This window comes from Castor canadensis, chromosome 11 (assembly GCF_047511655.1).
Source record: "Castor canadensis chromosome 11, mCasCan1.hap1v2, whole genome shotgun sequence".
NCBI classification, from domain to species: Eukaryota; Metazoa; Chordata; class Mammalia; order Rodentia; family Castoridae; genus Castor; species Castor canadensis.
The window spans coordinates 95,030,920-95,044,638 of NC_133396.1; the positions used below are offsets into that span (position 1 = coordinate 95,030,920).

At 43.9% G+C, this 13,719-nt stretch overlaps 1 protein-coding gene across 4 annotated transcripts in view; it reads right to left on the minus strand.

Annotated features, from left to right (window-relative positions):
* Pogk (pogo transposable element derived with KRAB domain) overlaps positions 1-5,627 on the minus strand; it is a 17,121-nt gene extending 11,494 nt beyond the window's left edge. The window contains exons 1-2 of one of the 4 annotated variants that reach the window (XM_020185589.2): positions 5,473-5,627; positions 4,016-4,149 (exon numbers count right to left, since the gene is read on the minus strand). In XM_020185589.2, the coding sequence (XP_020041178.1) occupies positions 4,016-4,147 (132 nt within the window). In that variant the 5' untranslated portion in view covers positions 4,148-4,149; positions 5,473-5,627. Of the gene's footprint in view, positions 1-4,015; positions 4,150-4,589; positions 5,089-5,323; positions 5,440-5,472 lie in introns of those variants that run through there. The other 3 variants (XM_074047593.1, XM_074047594.1, XM_074047595.1) reach the window with 3 other exon arrangements.
* Positions 5,628-13,719: the final 8,092 nt, after the last annotated feature.

Here is a 13,719-nt window from a genome sequence, read left to right on the forward strand (position 1 = left end):
TGATCTATTGGTTTTCCTCAGTATAGAAATCAGTGTCTATACAGCCTGCAGCCTCTTTAGATGTCAGCCCGTCAATCACTTAGAAACTCTGGCCTTTCCTCCCTCACCTAAAGAGAACCACTTACTAACCCTCCCCTTCCCCCTCCCCATAACACCTTCTGTGTAGGGAGCACTTACTATGAAGGGCCCTGTAACTGCCTCAATAATTTCTAACAACCCTATGGAGGAACAGAGATACTTCAGTGTAAACAAAGAAGAAAAATGGCCTTGTAGAAGTCTCATTTCCAGACTGAAGTCATACGAATGGAAAGTTTGAGACATGGACCCAGCACTGTGTGACTCTAGCAACAGCGAACAAAACTGTCTCCTTGGATGACAAACTCTCAATTCTCCCCCACCTCTGTGCTGTAGCTGTCCTCAGCTTCTGGTCATTCCTCAACATCTCCACACTTCTATCCATACTTCCCCCTGGGCCTCCCCATTCTTAGCCTGGTGAACACTTCCCCATCTTCTAAGCACAACACAGACCACCCTGTTCCCCAGGAAGCCCACTCTGTCCTGGGCCGCAAGCATACCTGGTGATTGCTCTGTGCTCAACACTATGGTGGCACTGTCACAGTGTATATTCTTCTGCTTTACTTGTCTTTCCTCTCCACTGGAATGTTAGTTCACTGTGGACAAAGCCTGTGCCTACTCTGGTTTCCCTAAGTTGAGGATGCTTCCTATAGTCTTGTTAATTAAAATGTGTCTTTGAATGAAGGAGTGAGACAATCTCTGGATTTCCTTTCTCTTGTTGCACCTGGATCAGTTTCAAAGAATCATTAAGTTGTATTTGTCACAAAACCAAGTCAGCTCTCTGGAATAATAATGGACAAAAATCTGAAAGTGTGAAATACTAGGAGGTAAAAATGGATTGGTTTCTGTGCTCTCCTCAGACTTCTTCAATGTAGAAAGCCAAGCAACCCAGCAATTTTCTACCCTGCTCCCTTCCCACTTCCCAGGCTTTTAAACAATTCTCCCTTTGGCCTTTCCTCTCCCTAAGAAGTTCCAGATCTAGGCCATACCTATAAATAATCCCTTTCACTTTGCTGAGAAAACAGGACACAGGTTTGGATATTACAATCATGGAGAGGAGATGATACCTCCCAGGCTTAGAAAAACACTAGATATTAGGAGTACCAGAGTTGTGAGAAGACGACTAGGGCCTATTGTGCGATTCATTCCCTTCGATTAATGCCTAAGCCTCGGATCCTCAAACAAGCCCATATTATGCACCAGCAGCACCGTGCAGGGGCTTAGAAATTCTCCTCATAGAAATCCTCTGTGAGAATGGAGTGAGCCTTAGCCAAGTCTGCTGTGGAGGCCTCCTTCAATCCACAGAGGCCTTTATGTGTCTAAACACAGCATAAGGTAAACAGGACTCGTCCTAGGCACAGCTGAGAAGTCAGGCAGTCTGTAATCAACCCCCAGACACCCTTTCTTGCTTTCACAGGTATGGAACCTCAGTCTCTGCTCTCTTCCCTTCCCTTAGAAGATCAAGGACTCCCCAAAGAGGCATTCTTCCTTTAGGGTGTGTACATTACCTTGTTCTCCGTGGGAAGCTAGCATTGCAATGCTTATCTTCAAGAGTAAAGGTATGTTTACACGCTGCACAGCCTCACTGAAGGGGAGCACTTGTCTGCTAGGTGCCAGGCACTATTCAGGGCACTTCTATTTACATAAATATATTATCTTTTTTGAATCCTTTAAGTAAGCTAGGTACATGGGGATCAGTAACCCATCTTTATGGGTAAGGAAACTGATTGAAGAAACTAGCCAAGGTCAGAGCCAGAGTCTAGTTCCCAAGCCTGTGCTTTCTTAACAGGCCACTCAGGCCTCAGCAAGGTACCTGTAGAACCCTAGAAAGAAGGGCTTAGGACTCCTTCCTCAGAGCTGCTAAGCAGAGCTCAGTCTCCACAGCGCAGCACACCATTCCTGGGCTGGTTCTGGCCCTCAGCATGGTTTACCTCCTTCCACTCCCTGCCTAGCGCTAACTGTACACAACTTCTCTCTCTGGTGCCTTTGATCATGCTGTCCTCTTGTTTGTAGTGAAAACCTCTTCCCATCCCTTGTCTGATTCTACTCATGACTCAGTAGCTCAAAGCACATGTTTTTTTCTACTTGAGTCTGTATTTCCATTTCAATTCTGTGGAAATTTTATCCTAATATAAAGCATGACTCTTCTGTTTGAATGGATTTATTGATCACCTTAATTCTCCACAACCAAAATATGCACTTAAAACACAGATTCACTTCTTTCTTTCCCCCCATTTAATGCTCTCAAGCAGTTTCGCAACCTTACACTATTGACATTTAAGGTCAGGTAATTCCTTGATGTGTGTGCAGGGAGCTTTCCTCTGTACACAGATGGGTAGGTAGATTTTTGGCCTAAATCCACTAAATGTCAAGTAGGATCTCCAACCCTCTCATCCGCACATGGAGTCATGATAACCCAAAGTGTCTCCAGATATTGCTAAATGTCCCAGGGTGGGGAGGGCAGAGAACAGACCACTGCTCAAGAATAGGCCTTCTCTAGGAAGCACACTCTCTAGCCTGAATGAGGCCTCCCTGCTCTTGGCTGCTAGAGTATCCTGAGTTGACCTCCCCACTATAGTCTGTATACTGTACCAATAATCATGCTGACTTTCCTGTCATGGACTAGGAGCTCCATGAAGATAGGGATTGTAACCCCCAGTTCTGTGCACAGTAACTGCAAATGGATGGCAGACTGCCCAGAGGTCACAAACGCCCAATCCCAGCTCCATCAAGCTGCCAGCCTCTCTATTCTGGCTCCTCTGGTTACCTCCTTCTTTCCTGGCCCAAGCATGGTCTTTACCTTGCTTTTTTCTCATTGTCCAGCATAGTCAGATGTCTACATTTACTGCTCTCATTTCCCATGCTTCTCTTTTTAGACATTCTGGGTTAGCCAAGTTAGCCTCAAAGTTCAGGGTTTCTACTGTTTTGAGGTCTTACTCCAGGCTAGACGGGACTGACTCCTGTCTAGGCCAGAACTGGGGAAGACAGGGAGTGCAAAACACACTGATAGGAAAAAGGCAGTGTAGCCAGACCAGTAAACCCAGAGCCTGGCACTGTGCTATTTGTTTGCTTTTATTGAGGTATAATGTACAAAAAGCAAAATGTACTACTTTTAAGGGTACATCCTGTTTTTAAAAACAACTATCAATGTACACATACATCCTGGGAGCAAAACAGATAAACTTTCTATACCATGTTCCCTCCTGAAGGAGCAGTTTGGACTAGATAATTTTGAAGTGCCACCGTACAATGAATAAGGGCCTCTCACTGGACACAAGATATGTTATATATTAATGATACCGATAATGTTTACATTTAACTAAACAGAGAAATGTTAATTTGTTGCTTATTTAAAATAGTTACAATTCATACCCAATTTCCATGAAAGCCAGTAACTGCTGTGAATAATTATATATAACCATAAATACCTGTTGCACTTATAACTGTGTAAGTTCACTTTACTTCTGTCACACTATTCTGTTTGGGTATACAAAGTCTGGTTATTTCTTGCTGCTGAACATTTCAATACAGACCAGGTGGACATGCAGCAATCCATGAATTATTATAAGCCAAACTTCCTCTCATGCAAACTCAACAACCCAAATCTTATTTAAAATGGTTCTCTTCAACCAACGGTAAATCAGCAAGTATTTATTTGGTAGCTACAATGTGTATGGCATCAAGCAGGGTGTAGGGGAAATGGGTCAATGAGAGACCAGATCACAGCTTCTGAGACTTCCAATCTAATGATAAGCCTCCTGACTGAAGGAACTGCTCCCATAACCACCTCCTCCATTCTTTGTGCTGCCTTTTAAAGCCACAGGGCTGTTTTCTCAGGAATGCAAACACACAGACTGGGCTATTTTTACTCCCCATGTCTGCCTCAGAAGACTTGTGGAAAGCCTGGCTCTCAGATATGGCCCTGCACCTTCTTACTCACCCATGTGCCCTCTGAGCAGATTCGTACTTTCTGCATGTCCCTGGGGCCATCCTCCAATTCTTGGCTCTGAATCTGTTCTTCTTCTTGTTCTTCTTTCAGGGTCAAGTTGAGAGGGTAGGCTGTAGGCTCCATCTCTGAAAACAAGATTTAGTTCAGAAAAATCAGGTGTCACTGTGAACTCTCCAACACCTGTGAGAGGGAGGTGCAGCCACACATAAACTTCTTCAGCCCCAAGCACTGCTCTGGTTGGAATGAAGGCAGGGAATAGCTGGGCCTGGGGAGGAAGGGATTCAGGGAAACCACCAGGAAGCTGGAAAATTCCATATTTCACGATGATAAGAGGAACAGTGGGTAGTTAACATATATAGCTGCCTTCAAGTATTTGAAAAGCTTTCTGTGGCAGAGGGACCAGATTGGTTTGTAGAAATAGACAGGCAGAAATGAGTCTGTACATAGGCATTCCGGGAATAGATTTTACACTGTCCATTGACAGGCATAAGTTCCCCACAGCGTTAGAGGAGGGGCGTTGATTTGCTATCAGTGAAAGCGTCTGAAGGCAGATAACAACACTTACTCAACTGGGTTGGTATTAGAAGCTCATTAAGTTTGGTGAATGGTTATCCCATCTCCTGGACTTTCCAAATTCAAAGGTGGTGTCCCTGAGCCCGTTCAAAAATAGTCATTTTGCCTTTCCAAAGCTAAGTCAGTGATACACGGTGAGGAGTATGCCTGGATACACGGGAAGATGCAAAACTCTGGTTGCCTCTGGGCGGCAAATTCTCCGTTCCCCTACTCCAAAGGCCAGTATACAAAGGGCCGCGATCCTGCTCTCTAGGGGCGCGGGCAATTGCTAGGTGTGGATGAGTGTGCATCTTGAGGGTCACGTCCTCTGGGACTTCTACAGAAAAGACCCTTCCGGAGTTCAAAGTCAGCTTCTTCAACATTTTCAAAAAAGATGGGCGAAATGAACGCAGCCGGCCTGGACCTGGGGCGCGCAAAATGGGCTTCAGACCCCTGAAGGTGGGGGCCCAACTTGGCTTCAGCCTCGGGACCCCACTCTGGGACAGCAGGTGGGAGGAGCCACTGCCCAGTGGCCAAAGGTGCCCTCAGCCACGGCCGCCGCTGCCCGCCCACCCGCTGCCCCGCCCGCCTCCACCGCCACTGCCGCGCCCCCGAGCGCGCTCGGATTTCTCCAGCCATCTTGTCCCATTTCCCTTTCTCCGCGGCCCGAGCCGGCAGCGCAGCGCTCCCGCCGCTCCCTCTGCCCGGCCCGCCTCCCCGCGCCGGCCCCTCCCGTCCCCAGCGCACCTGCCGGGTGGCGAGAGCCAGCGCCGCCTGCCTCCCGCGGCGGGCCCGCAACAAAGGCGGCGGCTGCAGCTGCAGCCTCGGATCCCCCGCCCCCGCCGCGGCCCAGCCGCCCGGCCCGTCCCCCCGCCCCGCCGCCCGCGCGCACTCACCGAGCGGCAGGGGCGCGGGCCGGGGGCCGCGGGTGGGGACGAGGACTGCGGCCGGGCTGTCACGGCGCCATCCTTTCCGCCTCTCCGGCTTCCCGTGCGCGCGGCCCCTCGGGAGGGAGCGAGGAGGACACGTGGTGGGAGGAGGGAGGGTCCGGCCGGGAGCTGAGGGTGTTGGGAGGCGAGGGGAGGAGCGCGGCTGATGTCAGCAGGCCTCGGCGGCGCCGGGGGACGCGCCACCTCCCGGACCCTCCTCCCCGCGCGGCTTCCGGCCGGCCGCGCGTCGCCCGGGATGTCCCCCGGGCTGGTCTGGGTCGCCTTGTCCCGCTCGGTGCAGTCTCCGAGTGAGTCTTGTGTGTGACCTCGGCGTGGATGAGCCAGGAAGAGCCCGGATTTATTTTGCAGCCGAGTGTAACGTGGGAGCGCGCGTCCATGTGCTCATTTGCATTAACCCGTGGATTGCACTTGCTCGGAGGAGCTAGCTGCACTCTCGCCATGCTTCAAGGAATTTGCTCCAAAGACTTACACCAGCAAAGAGGCGGGGGCGGGGGTGTGGGGTGTTCCCGGGGGGAGGGGAGAGTTGTGTCCAAGGTGTTTAGAGGGAAGAATGTTCCTATTCTAGCAGGTTTACGCCTGGAACCTCGTTCCCAATATGCACGAGGAGGGAAGTTGATTTTTGTAGGCTTTGCCATTTAAACTCAACCATACCACGGGCGAAGTAATTGTATCGAAGGACCTTCTCTGAATGTTCAAAGGAGTTGGTCTTTGCAGCATTTGCGGACGATATAACAAAAGGGATCAAAACCAAACAAACGAACAAAAAACCCCTCAAAACCCTGAAGCCTGCCTTACTCCAGAAAAAGATTCAGGGTTTGGGTTTTTGTTGGGAGCTCGTTGAGGGAAAAATTACTTTTAAGACTCAATAAAACACTAAGTATGACATTCAGAGGAGAGGGGTGGGGGTTCAACATTGAATTCAGTATAGAAAGGCTGGGAGTTCACAGCCAATGAGCAGAATAAGGGGTGTGAGCATGGGGGTGGAAAATTACTAAGGAGACATCAGATGTGGGGGTTCTTGCTAAACCAACTGAACAGGATTCTTGCTGAAGGCAGGCGGGGGTGATCCGATATCAAGGGTGGGGGATCCTTTAAACTGGCTTAGCAAGATTCTCTCTAAAATCTGACTGGGCAAGTAGAATGTGGGAGAGGGCACCAAGGTGGAGGCCTAGCCCTGAAGAAGGTTCAAGAGCCTGATTAAGGCTTGGTCAAGGAGTGAGTCTTTGACTTTTCAGATTGTCCCTGAGTGAATACCTGCTGAGAAAGATCTTTCTCCTAAGTTTTTGTGGCCATTCCTAGTGATTTATGTGGGATTTTACTTCTCTTTGCCTTTGGAGAAGCCACTGTGGGTTTGTGCTCTTAGTACATAAAATATAGAATGACAAACACATCTTTGAAGTGTCATCATGGTTGACAGCAAAACCAGAAAAAGTCTAACCAGTGGATGGCGATTATTCAAATATTGGGGTCTGAAGTTAGAATTTTTTGTTTGCTTAAATGACAGTTCCTTTAGTATGTGAAGTTCGTGTTGTTAGAGCAGGAGTGGCAGTTTAAATTGATTGATATTTCCAACTTAACTTTTCTGAAATTGAAAAGTGTGAAGGGAGAAGAGCTCCAGGCATTGTTGGCACCTCAGCTTCTTACAAAATTAATATGGGTTATGATCTAATCAAAAGCAATATTATGTTAGGGTTTTAGTTTTTGAGAGCCCAGATGTTCTTATACAGGTTGATTATGTGTACTAGTGACCCACTTGAAGTTTTGATTTTGAAGCCATAGTCCCACCCCATGATCTCAGTGACTGGGTCAAGAGACCCATCTTTTACAGGACCATAATTGCTAACAAGATTTACTCTAGGGCACTGCAGGCATATTCAAGTGGTTTTGTAAGTCATGTCACTGCTCTCTGCTTGGATTTCCTCATGTGCTAAAAGAGAGAGTTGAACCAGATGTTGTCCAAACTTTCCTTGACTCTTATACTCAGTGATTCCATTCTCCATAAGACTTCATTTTTTTATCTGAATGAGGAGTGGCTGAAACAAGCCTTTGAGACAGGGCATGACTTTGGTAATTTAATAGAATGGATTTCTGTTCATAGGTCATTAGTAAATATGAGTAGAACAAATGTACAGTCAATATCATGATCCGTTAATGATGCTGCTAGATTGGTGTCATCCTTACTCCTAAGGAATTATTGTAGTACACAATCCATAGGGATTCCAAAGAGCTTCAAATCCCATAAAATACACAGTTTTATCTCTAGTGTCCCCTGGTGAATACACATTTCTGACCTTTGGTAGAGACTCCATAGCCCTCAAGTCAGCATAGCTTCAGTCCATGTTCTTCCATTTCTACAGGGCTTTGGTAGATTGACTTGGTAGTTTCAATCCTTTGTGTCCCTGTGGTAGCATACATTATGCCCTTGTTGAGGTGCAGTGTGCAGAATGTCTTCAATGTCCTATCATTTGGTCTGGTCATGTGATGCACTTTGGCCAATGCAATGTGGGTGGAAGTGACCATGCCTGAGTCCTTAGAAATCCTAAGATGTCTCATTTCTACTTGGACTTCTGGGAGCTTTTGACCTCTGCCATGACAAAAATATTAAAGGGCAGCTACTGCCCTTAAATCCTAGGTATCAGAAGAATAAGACATGTATGGAGCTTTCCTTGCCAACATGAAGGCCAGGAGCCATATGAAGAGGTCATTGTAGTCTGAATCAACTGAGTGCTGGCCTGTCTTGTTGTACACTTTATTTATGGCTGCAGCTAATTGAGATAGTGACAAAAGCCAGCCTTGGACTTAGTGTTTTTCACATTGACCCTAGAGAATTCCCATTTCATGGTAGTTATCTTCAGGTATGTGGACAAAGAAATCCTGGGATGGGAAGAAAAGGAGAGGACCAAATAGGAGAGGGAGTGTCACTGCTGAATGTTTTTGCTGGGATTCTGGAAGTTCAGAGGGAGAGTAAAGTACCACTCCCACCTTGGAAATTACTCAACAAAGCTGCAAGTTCTTCCTGGGACACATTGGTAAAGTGTAATGAAAGCTCAGTTCCTGGGATGGCTTAGAAGTTCCTGGAGAGAAGGCTTGTAGTTAGAGATCTTAGAGGGTTAAGGAACACTTAGGTTTTTTTAAGAGGAAAAAGAATTGTAATACTTAGTGTAGTACTGGCTGTTGTAACAAACAGACCCCCAAAAGCATAATGCTCAATCACAATAGGATTTATTTTCTATTTATGTAATAGGCCATTGTGAGTGTTCCCAGACCACTGGTTAATTCTCCTCCTTGCTGCAATTCAGCGAGTTAGGGTCTTTCCATCTGTGGCTCTAGCACAACCTAGAACATTGTAGTTTTCTTCATCTACCAGAGAAAAAGGGAAAAGTGAGAATGAATGAGGCACACCCCTTTCTTGGCTTTAAAGAGACACATTCCATTTGCTAGAATCAATTATATGGCCATACCTATATGGGAAGGGGTGAAAATGCATTGTGTGCTAGAGAGTTGCTTTCCGGTTACAGCTCCCGACACTAAGAGGGGTCCTAGAGTTTTTGTCTCTGCTAAAAGAATGTTTTTTCTTTTAGCAATTTAAACATTCCACTCCACTGTCTTCTTGCTTGTGAGATTTCTGGAATGATGTCCAATGTTTTTCTTATTCTTGTTTCTTTATAGGTAAGGTGTTTCACCCCTCTCTGTCCCCTTTTAAGATTTTTGCCTTGTCTTTTGATTTTCTGTAGTTCAGATATTGTATTAATCAGGGTTCTTCATAGAAACCAGACCAATAGAAGTCATATGGAAGCAAGATGGTGACTGAGTGACAACACCACCTGGGCTCGCATTCCCTACTGAATGATAATTCTTGCACCTAACTCACTGCAGAGCTGTGTAGGATCAACATCCTAGGAGCTTAAGGTAATCAAGGCAGCAAGGACACACAGACCACAGTCCCAGAACTCCCATCCTGGCACCTGGAGCTTTTGGGCCTGAAGCTCATGGAGCAAAGCCCCTCCCTGCACCCAGAAGTTCCTACCTGGAGCAAAAGGGCCCATGCCCACAGTACTACTGAGGCTTGGAGCCCCCCTGGCAGCCATCCCCCACTGCGCCCAAAAGTTCTTACCCAGAGCAGAAAGGCCCACACCTGGCATGTTCTGCCCATAGTAACACTGAGGCCTGGTGTGTTCAGCCCATGGTATACCCAGAAGCTCTATTCCTTCGCACAAAAACCCATTCTGGTTGCGTTCTGCTCATGGCTCCACTGAAACCCTGCCCACTATGCATAGGATCTCCTGCACCCAGAAATTTCAGAACCATGCACTCTACAAGGACCCCACTAAGGGCCCAGAAGTTCCCATGTGGCACTTCCACATGGTGTGTCTGGGGCGTGGATTGCAAAGAAGCAGAGTAACCAGTGAGAACAGTCAGCAGAACCATCTCCCCAGTGACAAAAATTAGAGCTCTTAGACCAGCAGGGCACTGCTGCCAACTACAAGCCCCATCTGAGAAAGTGCAGTAGAGTGCATCCTTGTTCAGATCTGCTTCCTTGTGGTTCCCATCACACTGCATTGGTGTGCTACCAGAATAGAAACCTAACAAAAGACTGCCAAGTTTAGAACAATAGCCTGTAAGTAGTCAGGGGCTTGGGAAAGGGGAATGCTACAAGTGAAGGGGCACAGTGTGAGACTGGCAAATTGAGGACCCACATTTCAGAACCTTTCACCAGAAATAATATTCAAATATCCAAATCCTCCCTCCCCTATTCTGGAAAAGGAACAGAAGACAATAAACTGACACCATTCCAGGGTCAGGTTATCTGAATAGACTACCACTTAATGAACTGAAAGTCTCAGACATTGAGGGAGGGAAAAACATTCAGAAGAACATAGAAAACTCTGAAATTTGATTAGATTTTTATGTGTTTGCATTGTTATTTTTTGTTTTGCTTTCTTTTTTCTTTTGTGCATCAGAAATGGGTAATTTTACATTCTCTTGCTCCCATTTTTTTTCTCTAATTCTGCTTTCTTCCCCTCCTTTTTTTTTCCATGTAGACATTGTAAGAGAATTACAAAACCTACCTTTCACTATTCAGTCTTAATTCATTTCTTCTCCTTCCCTTCCCTGGTTATATACCCCTCTTTGCATGTACAACTAGGAGTGTTTTCTAGTTCCTATTTTTTTCTTTTTCTGTTTACCCACTCATAATCCTTCTTGTTTACCTATACTTCTAACAGATTACCAGATCATCTTTTGTTTGTTTGTTTTTGGTCTTGTTTATATTTCTCTGCCTACTCAATTCTCTCTATATCTCTTTTTTCTCTCTCCCTTAACACAATACTAACTAGATCTCTTTTGCCTATCTTACTTCACTTTCTTATTAGCCCCTAATATTAAGCTTAGCTGCCACCCATTTCTGCTTTACAAAAACATTCTATTATCCATTAGAACTGTCCCCTATATCTCCTCCCCATTACACCCTTATTACCTTGAGTCTTTCTAGATCACAAAGATTCATCTTTGCTCCAGTCTATCTCTAAAGATACTGACACAGTATCAGTGATTGACCTTTAGAGATTGCCGCAATCTCAAGACTGTGGTATATCAACTGGGATAGATTTAGCAATTAAGCTTCTTTAGATGCTTGGCACCCAGAATCTTGAGAACAGAAGCTGAATGTTTGATTACTGACCCACACACCACCAATCTAGAGACAAGAAAATACACTAAGACCCAGTCACTACACATTCCTACATAATCTTTGAGAAAGCCCCAACTAAAAGGACACAGCAGATTAGAACTTCCAACCCAAAATGACCCCAGATGCATACCAATGCAGAAACATGAAGCAACAAGGCAACAACTCTTCTACAAAACCCAACAACTCCACAATAAAAGCTTCAAACAATAATGAAGAGGAAGAAATATCAACCAATGAATTCAAAACAGCAATGACAAAAATGAGGAATAAATTTAAAGAGGAGATGTATAAGCAAATTAATGAATTCAAACAGGATACAAATAAACAACTAACTGAGCTCAAAGAAAACTCAAGCAAACAGATGAATGAAATAAAGAAGACAATGCAGGATATGAAAGAGGAATTCAATAAAGATATAGAAATCCTGAAAACAATCAAATCGATACCTTGGAAACAAAAAGCTCAATATTTCAAATAAAAACCTTAATAGAAAGCCTGGCTAGCAAAGCTGAGCAGTTGAAAATAGAGTATCAGCGATGAAAGATAAAGTAATTGAATTAGATAAATCAGTCAAAGACCAGAAAAATTACTAAGAATATATGAATGGAGTATGCAAGACCTCTGGGACACCATCAAAAGACCAAACTACAGATCATGGGTATAGAAGAAGGAGAAGAGATACAAGCTAAAGGCATAGATAACTTATTCAATAACATAATAGCAGAAAACTTCCCCAATCTTGAGAAAGGAAAGGACATAGAGAACAGGAGACTTTCAGAATGCCAAACAGGCAGGGTCAGAAAAGCAGAAACCCTAGATATATTAAAATTAAAACACTAAATATACAGAACAAAGAGAATTTTAAAAGCTGCAAAGCAACAGTTCACATATAAAGGCAAAACCATCAGAATATCAGCAGATTTCTTGCTCTATGCAAGGAGAGCACAGAGTGATATATTTCAAGCCCTGAAAGAAAATTGTCAACCTAGACTAGTCTACACACAAAAACCATCCTTCATAATTTAAGGAGAAAAGAAACTTTCCACAATAAGCAAAAACTAAAGGAATTCATGACCACCAAACCAGCACTACAGAAAATAATTAAGGAATCCTATACACAGAAGAAGAAGATAGATGCAACTAGGAAAATGCAAGAAAGAATAAATCCCACTAATCAAGTAGATAAGGAATAGGGAGAAAGTAAACATCAAAAAAAAAAAACAACAAAATGACTGGAATACTTTATACCTTCCAATATTAACTCTGAATGTGAGTGGCCTTAATCCCCCAATCAAAAGGCATAGAATTGTGAATTGGACAAAAAACAAGACACACACACAGCAAGACATAATCATTTGTTGCTTACAAGAAACATCTCACCAATAAAGGCTTAGAATGAAAGGGTGGAAAAAGACCTACCAAAACAATAGGTCCTGAAAGCAGGCAGGAGTAGCTATACTCATATCTGATAAAGCAGATTTCAGACCAAGATTAGTCAGAAAAGACTATGAAGGGCATTACATATTAATAAAGGGAACAATTTATCAGTAGAAATAACAGTTCTAAACATATATGTGTGCCAAATATCAGTGCACTCAAAAAAACAAAACACACACACATACGTAGACACTATTGGATTTAAAAGCACAGATAGACTCCAACACAATAATTACACTGGGAGACTTCAATAATCCACCCTCACCAATAGATAGGTAATTCATACAAAGAATCAACAAAGAAAGCTCAGAATTAATTGACACTATGGACCAAATGGACTTAACAGATATCTACAGAGTCTTTGATCCAGCAGCTGCACAATACACATTTTTCTCGGCAGCCCATGGAACTTTCTCCAAAATAGGTCATATTTTAGGGCACAAAACTAGTCTCAGCAAATTAAGAAAGTTGAAATAAGTCCCTGTATTCTATCTGACCACAATGCCATAAAACAAGAACACAATAGCAAAAGAAACTACAGAAAAATTTCAAACACATAGGGACTGAACAACTCATTTTTGAGTGACCAATGGGTCATTAAAGAAATAAGGTGGAAATCAAAAAGTTTGTAGAATCTAATGAAAATGAAAATATAACCTACTAGAATCTTTGGGATACAGCAACAGCAGTGATGAGAGGATAATTTATAGCTTGAGTGCCTTATTTAAAACAAAATAGATCACAAATAAATAATAATCTAATGGTGTACCTCAAGCTTTTAGAAAAGCAAAAACAAGCTAAACTCAAAAGTACCAGATGGGAAGAAGTAATAGAAATCAGGGCCAAAATCAATGAAATTGAGACAAAAAAACTACAAAGAATAAACGAAACAAAAAGTTGCTTCCTTGAAAAGACAAATAAAATTAATAAACCCTTAGCTAATCTGACTAGAAAGAGGAAGAAAATACCAAAATAAATTAAATTAGAGCTGAAAAAGGGACATCACCACAAATACCAATAAAATCCAGGGGATCATGAAGCAATATTTGAAAACCTATATTGAAATA